The sequence below is a fragment of the Triticum urartu genome, chromosome 2 (assembly GCF_003073215.2).
Source record: "Triticum urartu cultivar G1812 chromosome 2, Tu2.1, whole genome shotgun sequence".
In the NCBI taxonomy this organism is placed as follows: Eukaryota; Viridiplantae; Streptophyta; class Magnoliopsida; order Poales; family Poaceae; genus Triticum; species Triticum urartu.
In genome coordinates, this window is record NC_053023.1 from 690,146,077 (window position 1) to 690,165,480 (window position 19,404).

At 47.3% G+C, this 19,404-nt stretch overlaps 1 protein-coding gene across 1 annotated transcript; it reads left to right on the top strand.

Moving 5' to 3' along the window:
* The first annotated feature begins 6,208 nt into the window (after positions 1-6,208).
* Positions 6,209-7,189, top strand: LOC125537918 (probable protein phosphatase 2C 48). Its single transcript, XM_048701241.1, has 2 exons — positions 6,209-6,839; positions 6,924-7,189. Exons 1-2 carry the CDS (start codon positions 6,209-6,211, stop codon positions 7,187-7,189), a joined length of 897 nt encoding a protein of 298 aa, XP_048557198.1.
* Positions 7,190-19,404: the final 12,215 nt, after the last annotated feature.

A 19,404-nucleotide genomic window follows, 5' to 3' on the forward strand; every position in this document is an offset into this window, starting at 1 on the left:
GCCGGCGGCGTGCCGGTGCCCCTGGTACCCACCGGCGCGGCGCGGCGTGCGGAGATCGCACACATCCACTCGTCCCTACCGCATGCGGCGAGGGAAGGGCCCCGGTACGTCCCCGACAGCCCAATCTGGGAGCCGTACTTCCGCCGCCGGCACGACGAGCAGCTCGAGGCCACCAACGGCGTCGTGCCCTCCGGCAGGTTCAACGCCGACGGCCGGCGTCGGTGGTGGGGCGTGCCCGGGCGCACGTTGGAGTCCGTCCTCGAGTACATCGAAGGCGGCAACACACCGCACCTCGAGTACCCCGCTTCCCCGTCCTTCTCACGCCGCCGGGGAAGCTCCTGGACGCCGAGGCGCATGGAGACCGGGGTGTCCTCCTCGTCCAGCGGCTCTCCCTGCCTCCACCTCCGCCCCGTCAAGCCGGAGCCCTAGGACACGCCTGTCAGCGCGCGTACCCGCAGCTCCGGCGCCCTCGTCGAGCCCAAGGTGGAGTCCAGCCTCCCCCCGGAGTACGAGGAGATAGCCCGGCGTGGCTTCTCCGACGAGGACGCCATGCGGTGGTCGCGTGACAACTACCTGCACGAGGAGATGGTCCGGCAGTGCCGGGCCCTGGAGGAGATCGCCGCCTGCAAAAGTGGGCGCGAGGACGAGGACGGTGTCGTCGTCCTCGATAGCGACGACGCCGCCGCCCCCGGACCGTCCAACCCGCCGCGCCAACCGGGGGAGGGATGCAGCAGGGACGACGGAGGCGTAGGCGGGGGCGACGATGACGACGACGACGGCGGCGGCGGCGGTGACTACACGCAGTTCTACATGCCGAGAATGTTTAAATTTGAACGAACTCGCCCGTGTTTGCGTTGTGTTTGCGCTGAATTTGAACATTTTTAAAACCTGTGAGGGGCCGCGACTGGGGGGCATCACGCCCCCAGTGCGCGGTTTAGCGCCGGTGCGCCCCTAGGGGGCGATTTTTTGCCTCTCCTGGGGGGCCAACGGCTGGAGATGCCCTTAGTTTGTTAGTTGGCGTTGGTGCAGCATTGGTCGCCGGCAATGGTGCTATGTACTGTGGCTCACTGTTGTTGTTGCCTTTGAGTTGTCATCCTTAGCACTTTGTATTCTTGCTTTTCCGCTTTGTGTTTTATTTCCTCTGTATTGTGATGCCCTTTTAATCCTGACTGGTTGATGGCCTACTCTTAGATTACAAGAGCACTTAGCTAGATTATGAGCTTAAAACTAAACCAATTAATCGCTTTGTTAATTTAAAGTCGGGCTAGGTTTAATTTTTTCTTGGGCTCGGCTGGCGTCTTTTTTCTCTTAAAAAACTCTTGTAATTGCAAATGGTCGTTTATATTGGTGGAACATTTGTAAATTGTAACGCTATCTCTTCGGATTAAATAGACTGTTCTGTATCCGCCACGGTCTCCCGTTCCAATAAACTTGACAGCTACGTTAAGTTCCACCAGCTAAAAAGGAAAAAAAAAAACAACCTGGGAAGCAAAAGAGTTCTGTTACGCACACGCGATATCAACGCACGAGCCGCCGTGGTGGAAGTCAAAAAAGAAGAAGAAAGAAGCGCAGAGCTATGGCCATGGATCATGACTTCCCCAGGGACGTGATGGCGGAGATCCTGCTGCGTCTCCCGCCGAGCTCCAGGCGCCGGGCACGCCTAGTGTGCCGACTCTGGCGCGACGTCGTCAACGAGCGAACCACGGAGTCGCAGAGCCGTCCCAAGCTCCTCCTCTGGAGGGCCGACAAGGCCATCGTCTATGTCTCCAGCGACCTGTCGTCGCCATCGCCAACAGGGAGCTGCACCGAGCTGTGGAGGTACTCCGAGCCTGAGCGCCCCCTCTACGCTCTGCAGCTGGTCGGCACTTGCAACGGGCTGCTCTGCCTGTGCGATAACACCAAAGGGGTAGGCGGCACCATCACCATGCTCAACCCGGCCACCGGCGAGGAGCATCCAGTCCGGCCGCTGCCGTGCGCAGAATCGTTCATCATCGGGACCCATCGCTCGATTGGATGGGGCTACGCGTACAGCTTCGCGTACCACCCGACCACGGGGCAATACAAGGTCGTGCACGTCCCGTCCAGCCACGACCGGATCTGTGAGTTCAACGCCGTTCATGTGCTCACGCTGGGGGAGCCCACGTGGAGGGAGGTGCCGGTCGACCCTGGCGACGTGATTACCAGGCTTGCCGCTGGTATCATAAGCGTCGATGGCATGACATACTGGGTTAGGGTTACCGGTGGTGGCGCGGCAAAGATCATGTCATTTGACCTCAGCGACGAGCGTGTCGTCTCCACCACCATACCGTTGCCAGTCCGACGTGATCAGTACCGCCTGGCGGAGGTGCATGGAAGGCTGGGATTTGTCGCCGGGCCTAATGTATGGGTTCTAGAGGAAGGACAACGGTGGAGCCACAGGTACAACTTCAAGCAAGATATCCCACGGTGGCACTTTGTGTATGGCAAGTACGTCCTAACATATGAACGACTCTTGTATTATAAGCACATGTCGTCTTTAGGCCGGACACCGACGAGCAATGAGGCGGTGCGTGTTGGCCATTGGGATAAGGGGACACTTGTTGCAAACATGGCGCTGTGTGAAGACAGCTCTTACATAAGTTATGAGGCGTTCGCCTATGTGGAGACCACGGAGCCGCTCGGTGTTTACAAAACAAATTAAGAAAATTATTGCTTAATTTTGTGTTAGTTTCATTGCTCGTTGAGTTCATCTTCGATGGACTGATGTTTTCCTTTATCTCTACTCCTAATGGAGCAGTTGGTAGTCTTCGCCGATTAATTTTCGTCCCATCAGAGACGGTTTTTTTTCGTCCTCAATTTCGTTGGTTAATCTCTACTCCTAATGGAGCAGTTGGTAGTCTTCGCCGGTTAATTTTCGTCCCACCAGAGACGGTTTTTTTTTCGTCCTCAATTTCGTTGGTTAACCATCGTAGAGTTATTTTATCGTTCAGCCCGCACCCAGGACACGCTCCTCTCCTCCCTCTCCTATGCGCTCGATCCCCTCTCATGCTAGGGTTCGTAGAGGTTGCGCCGCCACCGCTCGGCTCGGCCTCCTCCTTCCCTTCCCTCCCCCCACCTCCAGCCACACCCGTCCGACCACCTGCCGGATCACGCGCCACCACGCCTGCATCGCTCCGGTCTTCTCCCACAACTCGCGCATCGCAACGGCGCTCGCGCCCGCGCGATCTCCTCCATGACCTCTCTCCCTTGCGGCGGCGGCGGCACACATGACGCATCTGACGGCGAGCTCCACAGGTCAACGCATCCTCTCTTCTCTCCCATGGAAGTCCCTCCCCTCTCACATCTCTCTCTGTCTGCGAGCGGTGGCGGCCGGCTACGCGAGAGGTCGATCTGGTCACGCCTTCCCACCATCGACCGCGCTACGTCGCTATCGGAGGGGCACCCTGCCGCTGTCGGGGACTCGCCGTCATTGAAGCACGCCACCACGCCGCCGCTCTTCTGTCTCTCCCTGCTCGCCTCCCGCGGCCAAGACTGACCGCATCCTGCACAATCTTCGTCCGCCCCTCGATTCCGACCCACCTGCGTGAAACAGACCGGCGAAGAAATTTGGGCGCACATCTCGCCTCACCAAAAGAATAAGATTGCTTACCTCTCGCGCGTATGACTTGGGGCGGCGGCGGCCGCCGCGGCCGTCAGAGCCTCCCACGACGGCACCAACGTCGGGCGGCCAAAGCCCAGCATCAACGCCCATTCCTTTTTTGCGTGTGCACTCTCCTCCATTGCATCCCCCTTCTCCAGCGCGCATGGCTGAACCGTTGGATCGATGGCGTGCGTCTCTGCATGTGCGTGCGAGTGGGCATACGTGATCTGTCCATGGCGGGCACGCGAGTGTGCTGTGTTGGGCGTGTTTGTCCCGTGGATGCCCTGTGCACCTGCAGGATCCAGACGGCTGTCTGTGGCCAAGCTCCGCCATCCTACGCCGTAGGACTGACCCAGGCGACCTGATCAGAGCAGGTTCGATCTGATATACCCTTTTTTCCATGGTCTTCCCACCCCCTCCCCTATCATCCGATGTATCAAGAATCGAGGGTCACGGCTAATATAGGAGGGTTGATGATCTATAATCAGCAGATCGATGGCCATGAAGATGGAGCCTGGAGCCAAGTAGCAGCTTTCCGGTTTAAGGTTCGGTTATTTGTTCTATTGTTACAATTGTGGGATCATCGATTTGACTCTCAGTGTAGCATATGGCTTTGTTTCTCCAGCTAGCTGATGTAGATGGATAACGCTGTCGCCGCTAATCAAGAGCGCGGGGGGTGGCCAGGCGTGGCTGGGTGGTGACCTCGTGCAGATCGCAATCTGGAGGTAGGAAAAGGAGGTGCATGTGTGCTGTGTTCAGGTACTGCATGCCTTCAGCCAATCCATTTATGAGAATTGTAACTTTCTTTTCAATTTCCTCACAGCAATCTTATTCTTTGCAAGGAATTTGAACTCTATTTCAACGTGATCGACATCCCATTGTGATGCACCGTCAGATTGTTACCGTTTTTTGGGAGAAAGTTTGATATGATTTTTCATGGAAGGATTCGCCTGTATTAAATGCCTTACTGAATATAGCATTGGTTGCTTGATTAGCATTACTTCTTGAAGGACAAAACTATTGATTCTTTTTGGCTACAGCAAAAAGTTTTGGATGCAGAGCTGGGTGGTTTCTTCATAGAACTAAGGAGCCAGTAAAAAAACATGAGAATTCGTCACCTGTCTTAGCCATCGCAACCTCCTGAACAAGGTTTGCCAGCATCTAGCTTAATCCTTGTGAATGGTTGGTAGCAGATCTATCTTACAAGCAGAAAACATCTACTTTGTATTTTAGTTTTCTGAATTACATTCATCCCTAGCTGCACTTACAGGTCAAAAACACCCACATACTTCAGTTTTCACAGCCAGCAGACCTAGAAAAAAATATAAGTGTATGAGCATGTACCGTATAATTGGGGAGATTAGGGGAATGTATTGACAAGTGACAATCGTATTTCCTTGCGTCCTCGATGCTGCTTCCTTAGCTCACATAGTAGTTCTTTTAATACGTACCGTACTCGATTTGATTGGAGGGCTTCAGGTAATTTGTGTTTGTGTGGTAACATCAGCGAACCTGTACTGCTACGAATTACATCACGGACTATGTGCTACTTTATTAATTGTAGTTTCTTTGTTCAATTAGTTCTCTGAAAAAAAACCACTTATTCTCCCGTTGTATATGTTTTTTTTGCGAATTCCCGATGTATATGTTTAATACTAATCTTCCAAAGATTGTTGTAAGAAATAATTACATTTACTCTCTTCTCTCATCAGTGGGCTAATTCTATAGAAGAACTAATAAGGAGATTTCTTAGCAGTACTGTATATGTTTGGAGCAGTGAGATAATTCTATCCTATATGACTTTCTTTCTCTTGCCTTTCCTGATTTCGTTTTCCCCTCCATTTTTTTCAGGTTCCAAAGTTTGGCCGCAGCTAGCTTGATATGGAGACATTTCCTGTTAGGAGTTAAACTTTGGTTTGGAGGCATCGAGCTTTGGCTGTAACTAGCTTTGTTACTTGGTATACCTCTGTCAGCATTCAGGTAAACACTATCTACCACATTGTTTAATCTAGGGTTTACTCTGGTGCCACGTGTACTATATTGCTAGATTTAAGTTTAATCTATGAGTTGCTTTGTATCTATTTCGGCATAAATGGTTCATCATACTAGGATTTAATTGGTGATCTTACTTCTGTTGCCTATTGGTGACTATGAAATATATTGCATTTTCATGGAAGCAGGAGCCGGGTAGTTGTTGAGCGGGTTGTGTGAGAGGCGGTCGGCGAGCACGGGCAAGACGGGAAGGTGATGCTTGCAATGGCGACCATGCCGGTGGGCAGGGCAAGGTCGATTGTGTCCATCATGGTGTTTCCGAGGGGGAGCGAGGCATCTGCCATCGCGCATCTGAAGAAGTCGATGCTCGGGGCGAGGTTGACCACCGTGGCCGGCGTGAAAGCGGACGGACTTACAAGTTTCTTAGATACGGCGCTTGCCTTTTTCCTGTAGGGGTTTCAGTCCGTAGGAGTAGTATCTGCCAAAAAAAGGGATGGTACGTTTCTTGATTTGCCGGAGCAAAAAGGTGTTGGGTTTCTTGGTATCTGAATCCAAAGTTGCTTTGGACAGTTAAACGCCTAAAACTTACTGATTGTGATGGGAGAAAACTTGAATTACGTACGCAAAAATGTTATTTCCAACATCTTCATAGTAGGATCAGATTTGCTGATTGTTTTCAGACTGCAAAAATCATTGTATTTCATACTCCATGTGAATACCCATTTTTTTGTTGGACAAAAAACAGACAGTTGGTTATTGGGTTATTCGTGTTTGTTCTCAATTTCTCATGTCGCTCTCTTCTCTGTCCAGGGATACGGGTGCCAGGACGACACCATCTTCTGCGGCGTCTTGCACGGGCACGACCAGTCGGGCCACTACGCCGCCAAGGCCGTCCGGGAGTCGCTACCGCAGTCGCTTCTGTGCCGCTGGCAGGAGGCCGTCGCGCTGGCGTCGCTCATCGACGGCGAGAAGAGGCTCAGCAACTGCCAGTTTGACCTCTTGAGGCAGTCCTACCTGGCCGCCGCCGCCGCCGTGGACGAGGAGCTCCACCGGAGCCGGCGCCTCGACGCCTTCAACAGCGGCTGCACGGCTCTGTCCATCGTGAAGCAGGGCGACCTGATGGTGGTCGCGAACGTCGGCGACTCGTGGGCCGTCCGTGCGACCACGTCGGACGACGGGGACGTCACGGCCGTCCAGCTCACCATCGACTTCAAGCCCGGCTTACCCCGTAAGTCGTCGTGACAAGACTAGAAGACGGACAGTCCATTCCTGACACGGCCATTGCTCACCCACGTTCGAATCTGAATCGCAGAGGAGAAGGCACGCATCATGCTGTGCGAGGGCCGCGTGCACTGCCTCGACGACGAGCCCGGCGTGCACCGGGTGTGGGTGCCCCACCGGGAGGCGCCGGGGCTGGCCATGTCGCGTGCGTTCGGCGACTACTGCGTCAAGGACTACGGTGTCATCTCGGCGCCGGAGGTGACGCAGAGGAGGATCACCGCCCGGGACCAGTTCGTCATCCTGGCCACCGACGGGGTAAGCGACAGATTCTCGCACAGTCACCAAGTATTTTCATGATGTGCCCAAATGATTATGGACCGTACATTGATAATATGATCTAATGGTTAGGATGATGCATCATTTGATAATTCAAGAAAAGGTCATGTCTTTACAGAAATGTTCAATTCCCCCTCAGTTTGATCTTGTAAGGTGTACTAATTTTTAAAGAATTCAAACTTACCTAATTTTGACCAAGTTTGTAGAATAAAACATAAATATCTACTATAGAAAATTAGTATCATTAGATTCATGATGAAGTATATTTCCATATTTGAATTATTTAGGGGTTGTTCAGAAAGCCTCCACGCTCCGGAGCGGATCGGACGGAGCGACCTTCTGGCCACTCCGTAGATTATAGTTGCATGCCACTCCGCACCGGAGCGGAGCTGTGGAGTGGGAGTGAGTCCGAACAGGCCTTTAGTATTGTAGGTGTTAGATGTATTTTGTTACAGATTTGATCGAACATAGGAAACTTTGACTTTTGGAAATTTAATTCACCTTATATTTTGACAGACATGGAGTAGTAATTGCTGGGATCAGATCCATGCACCATCATCTGAAACCCATGTATTCATGAGGTGTGGTACATCTGTCATGTGATTTACGAATGTGCAACGCGTGGAATTAAATTGTTTGACCATGCCTTCCTTGTTTAGGTAAAACTAAGTAGTTGTGGCAGCTTTGGATGAGAGAACCCAATTCCTGGTAAATTGGACATCATCAATGAGTTTGTCGAGTTTGATTGAACTCTCACACTTTGAACATGCTCTATTTAAAGCAAGGTCATCCCTGTCATAACAGATACAGTAATATGCCAACACATATATGATTGATGTTATGACAGTATACTTGACTTTGGGGATGACGAGATCGACGGAAGCAACAGGAGCCCACAAATCTTGAGTTCAGCGGCGTCTACATGCCCTACATGTAGTTGTGCACCCCCTCCTCCTGTTTTCTTGCATGTGATCAATGGTTTCAGATCTCTATTTATCACGGATTAGAATTTATATTCTGTAACAATGCTTTCCTATATTTGGTGGATTATTGCATTTGTATTTTTTATTCTTATCATCTAGAAGATTAGATTTTGTATGAATGCTTTTAACAATGCTTCTCAGGCCGTTCCCGCTGATGCTGTTGTTCATGCCGTCCCCCCAGTGCCTAGCATCACCGGCAACAAGTTCATCGCTGTCTGACAAGGTGCCCTGCAGTGACAACCTGACACGGCCATTGCTCACCCACGTTCGAATCTGAATCGCAGAGGAGAAGGCGCGTATCATGCAGTGTGAGAAGGCTAGAAAACGGACAACCTCCGTCGACCTGTCATCGAACTTCAGTATGCGTGCTTTGTTCTCTGAAACTGAATTCAGACCTTGAGTATTACTTTTATTTGAAAGGAAATATGTGCGTGATTCCACCAACTTATGCCAAAATGCATAACATAGCTTGGTATACACGAATTGCAATCTGAACGTTTTTCTCTGTGTCGTCATCCTGCTTTCTGGTTCTTTGTTATCTGTCATCTTATATCTCTGAATTGTTGTTGGCTGCATGCGCAGCTGCTTGAGGCAGGAGCAGTGACTAGCATTGACCAGTAGGAGCAAGAAGCAGCGACAGCTACCATTGCTGGCTGAGCTAGCTGCTAGGTAGCCTCTCTCTTTCCCTCGTATATGTGGGTTTGCAACAGCCAAAAGTACCCTTGTGATTCTTTATTTTCAGTAACAATCCATATTTGGATGCCTTCTTTCTACCCAGCTTCGGTTACTTGCGACGGTTCTGGGCTGCAAGTTAAAAGAATCGGTACTGAAAACGTCTTATGAATGTTAGAAAGCCAATGGGGTAGAAAGCTATGGAGATAATTGATTTGTTTCCATATCTATCTTTCTGTATTCAGACTCGGGGGGAGAAGGTGCTTCATGCTGATGGTGTATATAAGCTTGGCATAGGTATGGACTTCAATGTCAGGTTTTGGTAAGTAGCCTGAGCTTCCTGTTTTCTCTACAGATTCAGAATGAAAAAAAAATCAATTTCAGAGTTTGTTGCAGAATTTAGAAGATCAATGTATTGTTGCATTTTCACCTGTCGGCATGTTTAATAGACAATTTTCTGATGTTTTGGTGACCTGATGTATTGATTCTTGAGGTGTGTGACCAACTGATCATGCAGTATGTACTTTCATCTGTTTCTAAATAGATGGTGTTTTTGTACATAGTGAAGAAGCATTGCAAGACTCCATCAGAAAATGGACCCGCGGTAGACTGCATCCGCATCGGCGCATGGGCGATGCCGACATTGGACAGCGGCAGAGTGTGCAAAGTCTGCGCTTCTGACGGACCTTCACCACCAACTGCCATGCTCTCTACCATCCTTCTCGCTCCTCCCCATCTCTATGCCACAGCTCGCAGGCTAGCCCAACCTCTGCTGCCTTCCTTTCTGCCTCACCTCCCCTGAACTATCTGCACCGGCGTGACCTTCTTTTGTGAGACAGAAACTTTGGCGTGGTTCAGTCTTTTTTTGGGGGCTCAGTTCAGTCTGTGGTATGGTTCAGTTCAATGAAAGAACGAAGATGACTTGCGTGACCTGCTCCTGTGTGAGATAGAAAATTGGGCTTGCAGTTTGGGCTTGCAGAGTTGCAGTTCAGTTTTGGTGTGGTTAAGTTGAGAATAAAAGATTCTCTCAAATAAAAGTTGAGAGTAAAAGAAAGAAAAAGCAAAAGAGAGAGGATAAGAAATGTGTGCTAGAGAAAAAATCCTTCCATTTTTTTACTCTCCACTGCACCTGGGCTTTCATTAGCTGCGGTTTGGGACTATCCAAATTTTTAAGTGTCATTCTCCTCTCCTATGTAGTACAATTTAGTGCTTCTGCCTACTTATGTTAAGATACAACTATTTAGGAGTTTCTGCCAAGTAAATAGAAGTGCGCTTTTCCTGATGGGCATTAGTATACTTCAGTTCTCTTTTTCGTGTCGGGTATACTTCAGTTCTACTAAAACATCCATCTTATTTGTATGCAAATATTTGTTATCATTCATGTTAGCTCTCTATATATACTAAGTTCAACATGCACACAAAGATGATCCGGTTGAGGTTTAGTGGCGTAATGTGTGTCATTGCTCTATGCATGCTGAAAAGGTTATGTACATGGACTAAATTCACAAAGTTATATTACCACCGTCCTAAAAATCTTGTCTTAGATCTATCTACATATGGATGAATCTAACACTAAAACATGTCTAGATATATCCGTATCCACAAATTTAAGACAAGATTTCTGGGACAGATGGAGTAGTTGCTTGAGATTATTCACAGAAAGTGGCATTCTTAGAATGTCTCGGTCACTGGCATTCTTGCAAATCATATAAAATTTCGTAAATTACTATGTTTAACCAGAATTAGTTACTTGGAGAAGGAAGAAAGGAGAAAATGTCATATAATGATAACAAAATTTACAATGTCGCTTGATGTGCATGGGATCCTAAAAGTCTTTTGCCCCTCCAAGCATTCATGTGAAGCTCCGCCACTCATTGACTTGGGATTGATCATATTCATCAAGAATAGGTGGACAATGTGACGATCATCGACGATTTTTGTCTCTCGTACCAATGCATGATGTAGGCGGGGACTTGGGCAAGGGGCGGCAAGGGGGGATGCATCAGGACTCCTCAATTGTGGGTAGCGTAGGCGGCGACTCGGGCCGGGAAGCAACGAGCATCAACACTTCTCAATTATGGGTGGCAGGCTGGGGATTAGGCAAAGAGAGGTGGGCGGTTTTACAGGGTAGATAAAAAAAGGAGTGGCAGGAGGAAAAAGTACAACAATAACATCGGGTCATTGCCGACGGAGGAGAGGCAGGGGTTAACATATTCAAGTGTGGCTAGGCGGAAAGTCGCGAGCGCCAGAGTTGGTGGCGGGTTTAGAGGTATCAAGGGCGTCCACGAAGACAACCTTAATAATTTTTTATTTATTTATATTGTTGGAAATATGCCCTAGAGGCAATAATAAATTGGTTATTATTATATTTCCTTGTTCATGATAATCGTTTATTATCCATGCTAGAATTGTATTGATAGGAAACTCAGATACATGTGTGGATACATAGACAACACCATGTCCCTAGTAAGCCTCTAGTTGACTAGCTCGTTGATCAATAGATGGTTACGGTTTCCTGACCATGGACATTGGATGTCGTTGATAACGGGATCACATCATTAGGAGAATGATGTGATGGACAAGACCCAATCCTAAGCCTAGCACAAAGATCGTGTAGTTCGTATGCTAAAGCTTTTCTAATGTCAAGTATCATTTCCTTAGACCATGAGATTGTGCAACTCCCGGATACCGTAGGAATGCTTTGGGTGTACCAAACGTCACAACGTAACTGGGTGACTATAAAGGTGCACTACAGGTATCTCCGAAAGTGTCTGTTGGGTTGGCACGAATCGAGACTGGGATTTGTCACTCCGTGTAAGCGGAGAGGTATCTCTGGGCCCACTCGGTAGGATATCATCATAATGTGCACAATGTGATCAAGGAGTTGATCACGGGATGATGTGTTACGGAACGAGTAAAGAGACTTGCCGGTAACGAGATTGAACAAGGTATAGGGATACCGACGATCGAATCTCGGGCAAGTACAATACCGCTAGACAAAGGGAATTGAATACGGGATTGATTAAGTCCTTGACATCGTGGTTCATCCGATGAGATCATCGTGGAACATGTGGGAGCCAACATGGGTATCCAGATCCTGCTGTTGGTTATTGACCGGAGAACGTCTCGGTCATGTCTGCATGTCTCCCGAACCCGTAGGGTCTACACACTTAAGGTTCGATGACGCTAGGGTTGTAAAGGAAGTTTGTATGTGGTTACCGAATGTTGTTCGGAGTCCCGGATGAGATCTCGGACGTCATGAGGAGTTCCGGAATGGTCCGGAGGTAAAGATTTATATATAGGAAGTCCTATTTCGGCCATCGGGACGAGTTTCGGGGTCATCGGTATTGTACCGGGACCACCGGAAGGGTCCCCGGGGCCCACCGGGTGGGGCCACCTATCCCGGAGGGTCCCATGGGCTGAATTGGGAAGGGATCCAGCCCAAAGTGGGCTGGGGCGCCACTTCCCCCTAGGGCCCATGCGCCTAGGGTGGGGGGAACCCTAAGGAAGAGTCCCAAGGGGTAAGGCACCACCTCCTAGGTGCCTTGGGGGGGAGGGAAACCTCCCTTGGCCGCCACCCCCCTAGGAGATTGGATCTCCTAGGGCCGGCGCCCCCCCTTGGCCCTCCTATATATAGTGGGGGAAGGAGGGCTCTTTCATCCATGCCTTTGGTTGCCTCCTTCTCCCTTCTCCAACACCTCCTCCTCTCCCGTGGTGCTTGGCGAAGCCCTGCAGGACATCCACGCTCCTCCATCACCACCACGCCGTTGTGATGCTGCTGGATGGAGTCTTCCTCAACCTCTCCCTCTCTCCTTGCTGGATCAAGGCGTGGGAGACGTCACCGGGCTGTACGTGTGTTGAACGCGGAGGTGCCGTCCGTTCGGCACTTGGTCATCGGTGATTTGGATCACGACGAGTACGACTCCATCAACCCCGTTCTCTTGAACGCTTCCGCTTAGCGATCTACAAGGGTATGTAGATGCACTCTCCTTCCCCTCGTTGCTGGTTTCTCCATAGATAGATCTTGGTGACACGTAGGAAAATTTTGAATTTCTGCTACGTTTCCCAACAGTGGCATCATGAGCTAGGTCTATGCGTAGTTTCTATGCACGAGTAGAACACAAAGTAGTTATGGGCATTGATTTTGTTCAATATGCTTACCGTTACTAGTCCAATCTTGATTCGGTGGCATTGTGGGATGAAGCGGCCCGGACTGACCTTACACGTACTCTTACGTGAGACTGATTCTACCGACTGACATGCACTAGTTGCATAAGGTGGCTAGCGGGTGTCTGTCTCTCCCACTTTAGTCGGATCGGATTCGATGAAAAGGGTCCTTATGAAGGGTAAATAGCAATTGGCATATCACGTTGTGGTTTTTGCGTAGGTAAGAAACGTTCTTGCTAGAAACCCATAGCAGCCACGTAAAACATGCAAACAACAATTAGAGGACGTCTAACTTGTTTTTGCAGGGTATGCTATGTGATGTGATATGGCCAAAGGATGTGATGAATGATATATGTGATGTATGAGATGATCATGTTCTTGTAATAGGAATCACGACTTGCATGTCGATGGTATGACAACCGACAGGAGCCATAGGAGTTGTCTTAATTTATTTATGACCTGCGTGTCAACATAAACGTCATGTAATTACTTTACTTTATTGCTAACCGTTATTGTAGTAGTAGAAGTAATAGATGACGTGACAACTTCAAGAAGACACGATGATGGAGATCATGATGATGGAGATCATGGTGTCATGCCAGTGACGTTGATGATCATGGAGCCCCGAAGATGGAGATCAAAAGGAGCAATATGATATTGGCCATATCATGTCACTATTTGATTGCATGTGATGTTTATCATGTTTGTACATCTTATTTGCTTAGAACGACGGTAGTAAATAAGATGATCCCTCATTAAAATTTCAAGAAAGTGTTCCCCCTAACGGTGCACCGTTGCGACAGTTCGTTGTTTCAATGCACCACGTGATGATCGGGTGTTTGATTCAAACGTTCACATACAACGGGTGTAAGACAGATTTACACATGCAAACACTTAGGTTGACTTGACGAGCCTAGCATGTACAGACATGGCCTCGGAACACAGAAGACCGAAAGGTCGAGCATGAGTCGTATAGAAGATACGATCAACATGAAGATGTTCACCGATGTTGACTAGTCTGTCTCACGTGATGATCGGACACGGCCTAGTTGACTCGGATCATGTAATCACTTAGATGACTAGAGGGATGTCTATCTGAGTGGGAGTTCATAAGATGAACTTAATTATCCTGAACATAGTCAGAAGATTTTGCAAATTATGTCATAGCTCGCGCTGCAGTTCTACTGTTTAGATATGTTCCTAGAGAAAGTTTAGTTGATAGTTGATAGTAGCAATTATGCGGACTAGGTCCGTAAACTGAGGATTGTCCTCATTGCTTCATAGAAGGCTTATGTCCTTAATGCACCGCTCAGTGTGCTGAACCTCGAACGTCGTCTGTGGATGTTGCGAACATCTGACATACACATTTTGATAACTACATGATAGTTCAGTTAAACGGTTTAGAATTGAGGCACCGAAGACGTTTTTGAAACGTCGCAAAACATATGAGATGTTTTGAGGGCTGAAATTGGGATTTCAGGCTCGTGCCCACGTCAAAAGGTATAAGACCTCCGACGATTTTCTTAGCCTACAAACTAAGGGAGAAAAGCTCAATTGTTGAGCTTGTGCTCAGATTGTCTAAGTACAACAATCGCTTGAATCAAGTGGGAGTTGATCTTCCAGATGAAATAGTGATGGTTCTCCGAAGTCATTACCACCAAGCTGCTAGAGCTTCGTGATGAACTATGATATATCAGGGACATATATGATGATCCTTGAGATATTCGCGATGTTTGACACCGCAAAATTAGAAATCAAGAAGGAGCATCAATTGTTGATGGTTGGTGAAACCACTAGTTTCAAGAAGGGCAAGGGAACAAAGGGATACTTCATGAAACGGCAATTCAGCTGCTGCTCTAGTGAGGAAACCCAAGGTTGAATCCAAACCCAAGACTAAGTGCTTCTGTAATAAGGGGAACAGCCACTGGAGCAGAATTACCCTAGATACTTGGTAGATGAGAAGGCTGGCAAGGTCGATAGAAGTATATTGGATATACATTGTGTTGATGTGTACTTTACTAGTACTCCTAGTAGCACCAGGGTATTAGATACCGGTTCGGTTGCTAAGTGTTAGTAACTCGAAACAAAAGGCTACAGAATAAACGGAGACTAGCTAAAGGTGAGCTGACGATATGTGTTGGAAGTGTTTCCAAGGTTGATATGATCAAGCATCGCACGCTCCCTCTACCATCGAGATTGGTATTAAAACCTAAATAATTGTTATTTGGTGTTTGCGTTGAGCATAGACATGATTGGATTATGTCTATCGCAATACGGTTATTCATTTAAAGAGAATAATGGTTACTCTGTTTATTTGAATAATACCTTCAAATGGTCTTACACCTGAAATGAATGGTTTATTGAATCTCGATCGTAGTGATACACATGTTCATGCCAAAAGATAGTAATGATAGTACCACCTACTTGTGGCACTGCCACTTAAGTCATATCGGTATAAAACGCATGAAGAAGCTCCATGCTGATGGATCTTTGGGCTCACTCGTTTTTGAAAAGTTTGAGGCATGCGAACCATGTCTATTGGTGTATATGCATGAAGAAACTCCATGCAAATGGACCGTTTTGACTCACTTGATTTTGAATCACTTGAGACATGCAAATCATACCACATGGGTAAGATGACTGAAAGCCTCGGTTTCAGTAAAATGGAACTAGAAAGCAACTTGTTGGAAGTAATACATTTTGATGTGTGCAATCCAATGAGTGCTGAGGCATGTAGTGGATATCGTTATGTTCTTATTTCACAGATGATTTGAGTAGATGTTGAGTATATTTACTTGATGAATCACGAGTCTGAATTACTGAAAGGTTCAAGTAATTTCAAGGTGAAGTTGAAAGATCGTCGTGACAAGAGGATAAAATGTCTATGATATGATCATAGAGATGAATATCTGAATTACGAGTTTGGCATAGAATTAAGACATTGTGGAAATTGTTTCACAACTAATACAGCCTGGAACACCATAGTGTGATGGTGTGTCCGAACATCATAACTGCACCCTATTGGATATGATGCATACCATGATGTCTCTTATCGAATTACCACAATAGTTTATGGGTTAGGCATTAGAGAAAACCACATTCACTTTAAAAGGGGCACCACTTAATTCCGATGAGATGACACCGTATGAACTATGGTTTAGAGAAACCTAAGCTGTCATTTCTTAAAAGTTTGGGGCTGCGACGCTTATGTGAAAAAGTTTCAGGCTGATAAGATCGAACCCAAAGCGGATAAATGCATCTTCATAGGACACCCAAAAACAGTTGGGTATACCTCCTGTCTCATATTCGAAAGCAATAAGGGATTGTTTCTAGAATCGGGTCCTTTCTCGAGGAAAAGTTTCTCTCGAAAGAATTGAGTGGGAGGATGGTGGAAACTTGATAAGGTTATTAAACCGTCTCTTCAACTAGTGTGTGGCAGGGCACAGCACAGGAGTGTTCCTGTGGCACCTACACCAATTGAAGTGGAAGCTTATGATAGTGATCATGAAACTTCATCAAGTCACTACCAAACCTCGTGAGGATGACAAGGATGCGTACTACTTCAGAGTGGTACGTAATCCTGTCTTGGAAGTCATGTTGCTAGACAACAATGAACCTACGAGCTATGGAGAAGCGATGGTGGGCCCGGATTCCGATAAATGGCTCGAGGCCATAAAATCCGAGAGAGGATCCATGTATGAAAACAAAGTGTAGACTTTGGCAGAACAGCTCGATGGTCGTAAGGCTGTTGAGTGCAGATGGATTTTAAAAGGAAGACGACAATGATGGTAAATGTCACCATTAAGAAAGCTCGACTTGTCGTTAAGATGTTTTCCGACAAGTTCAAGGAGTTGACTACGGTGAGACTTTCTCACTCGTAGCGATGCTAAGAGTCTGTTGGAATTATATTAGCAATTACTGCATTATTTATGAAATCTTGCAGATAGGATGTCAAAACATTGTTTCCTCGACGTTTTCTTGAGGAAAGGTTGTATGTGATACAACCGGAAGGTTTTGTCAATCCTGAAAGATGCTAACAAGTATGCAAAGCTCCATCAATCCTTCTAAGGACTGGAGTAAGCATCTCGGAGTTGGAATGTATGCTTTGATGAGATGATCAAAGATTTTGGGTTTATACAAAGTTTATGAGAAACTTGTATTTCCAAAGAAGTGAGTGGGAGCACTATAGAATTTCTGATGAGTATATGTTGTTGACATATTGGATCAGAAATGATGTAGAATTTCTGGAAAGCATATAGGGTTATTTGGAAAGTGTTTTTCAATGGAAAGCCTGGATTAAGCTACTTGAACATTGAGCATCAAGATCTATAGAATAGATCAAAACGCTTAATGGTACTTTCAAATGAGCACATACCTTGACATGATCTTGAAGGTGTTCAAGATGGATCAGTCAAAGAAGGAGTTCTTGCCTGAGTTGTAAGGTATGAAGTTAAGACTTAAAGCTCGACCACGACCACGGCAGAAGAAAGAGGAAGGATGAAGGTCGTCCCCTATGCTTTTGTCATAGGCTCTATACGGTATGCCATGCTGAGTACCGCACATGATGTGTGCCTTGCCACATATCTGGCAAGAGGGTACAAAGGTAATCTAGGAGTAGATCACCAGATAGCGGTCTAAATTATCCTTAGAGGAATAAGGATATGTTTCTCGGTTATGGAGGTGATAAAGAGTTCGACGTAAAGAGTTACGTCGATGCAAGCTTAACACCTATCCGGATAGCTCTGAGTAGAGATACCGGATACGTATAATGGAGCAACAATTTAGAATAGTTCCAAGTAGAACAGTTATTTGAAATGGCTCCAAATATAGCGTAGTAGCTGCATCTATAAGATGACATAGAGATTTGCGAAGTACATACGGATCTGAAAGATTCAGACCCGTTGACTATAACATCTCTCACAAGCATAACATGTTCAAACCCAGAACTCATCGAGTGTTAATCACATGGTAATGTGAACTAGATTATTGACTCTAGTAAACTCTTTGGGTGTTAGTCACATGGGGATGTGACCTTGAGTGTTAATCACATATCGATGTGAACTGGATTATTGACTCTAGTGCAAGTGGGAGACTGTTGGAAATATGCCCTAGAGGCAATAATAAGTTAGTTATTATTATATTTCCTTGTTCATGATAATCGTTTATTATCCATGCTAGAATTGTATTGATAGGAAACTCAGATACATGTGTGGATACATAGACAACACCATGTCCCTAGTAAGCCTCTAGTTGACTAGCTCGTTGATCAATAGATGGTTACGGTTTCCTGACCATGGACATTTGATGTCATTGATAACGGGATCACATCATTAGGAGAATGATGTGATGGACAAAGACCCAATCCTAAGCCTAGCACAAGATCATGTAGTTCGTATGCTAAAGCTTTTCTAATGTCAAGTATCATTTTCTTAGACCATGAGATTGTGCAACTCCCGGATACCGTAGAAATGCTTTGGGTGTGCCAAACGTCACAACATAACTGGGTGGCTATAAAGGTACACTACAGGTATCTTCGAAAGTGTCTATTGGGTTGGCACGAATCGAGACTGGGATTTGTCACTCCGTGTAAGCGGAGAGGTATATCTGGGCCCACTTGGTAAGACATCATCATAATGTGCACAATGTGATCAAGGAGTTGATCACGGGATGATGTGTTACGAAACGAGTAAAGAGACTTGCCGGTAACGAGATTGAACAAGGTATCGGGATACCGACGATCGAATCTCGAGCAAGTATCGTACCGCTAGACAAAGGGAATTGTATACGGGATTGATTAAGTCCTTGACATCGTGGTTCATCCGATGAGATCATCATGGAACATGTGGGAGCCAACATGGGTATCCAGATCCCGCAGTTGGTTATTGACCGGAGAGTCATCTCGGTCATGTCTGCATGTTTCCCGAACCCGTAGGGTCTACACACTTAAGGTTCGGTGACGCTAGGGTTATAGAGATATTAGTATGCGGTAACCCGAAAGTTGTTCGGAGTCCCGGATGAGATCCCGGACGTCACGATGAGTTCCGGAATGGTCCGGAGGTAAAGATTTATATATGGGAAGTCTTGTTTTGGTCGCCGGAAAAGTTTCGCGCGTTATCGATATTGTACCGGGAGTGCCGAAAGGGGTCCGGGGGTCCACCAAGGGGGTCCACCTGCCCCGGGGGGCCACATGGGCTGTAGGGGTGTGCGCCTTGGCCTATATGGGCCAAGGACACCAGCCCCAAGAGGCCCATGCGCAAAGAGATAAGGGAAAGGAAGAGTCCTAAAGGGGGAAGGCACCTCCTAGGTGCCTTGGGGAGGATGGACTCCTCCCTGGCCGCACCCTTCCTTGGAGGAAGGGCCAAGGCTGCGCCCCCCCCCCTCTCCCTTGGCCCTATATATAGTGGGGGGAAGGGA

Coding starts and splice junctions, on each gene's coding strand:
- LOC125537918 (XM_048701241.1), top strand. CDS start 6,209: ATGGGAGAAAACTTGAATTACGTACGCAAAAATGTTATTTCCAACATC. Junction 6,840..6,923: donor CTTCAAGCCCGGCTTACCCC/GTAAGTCGTCGT, acceptor TCTGAATCGCAG/AGGAGAAGGCACGCATCATG.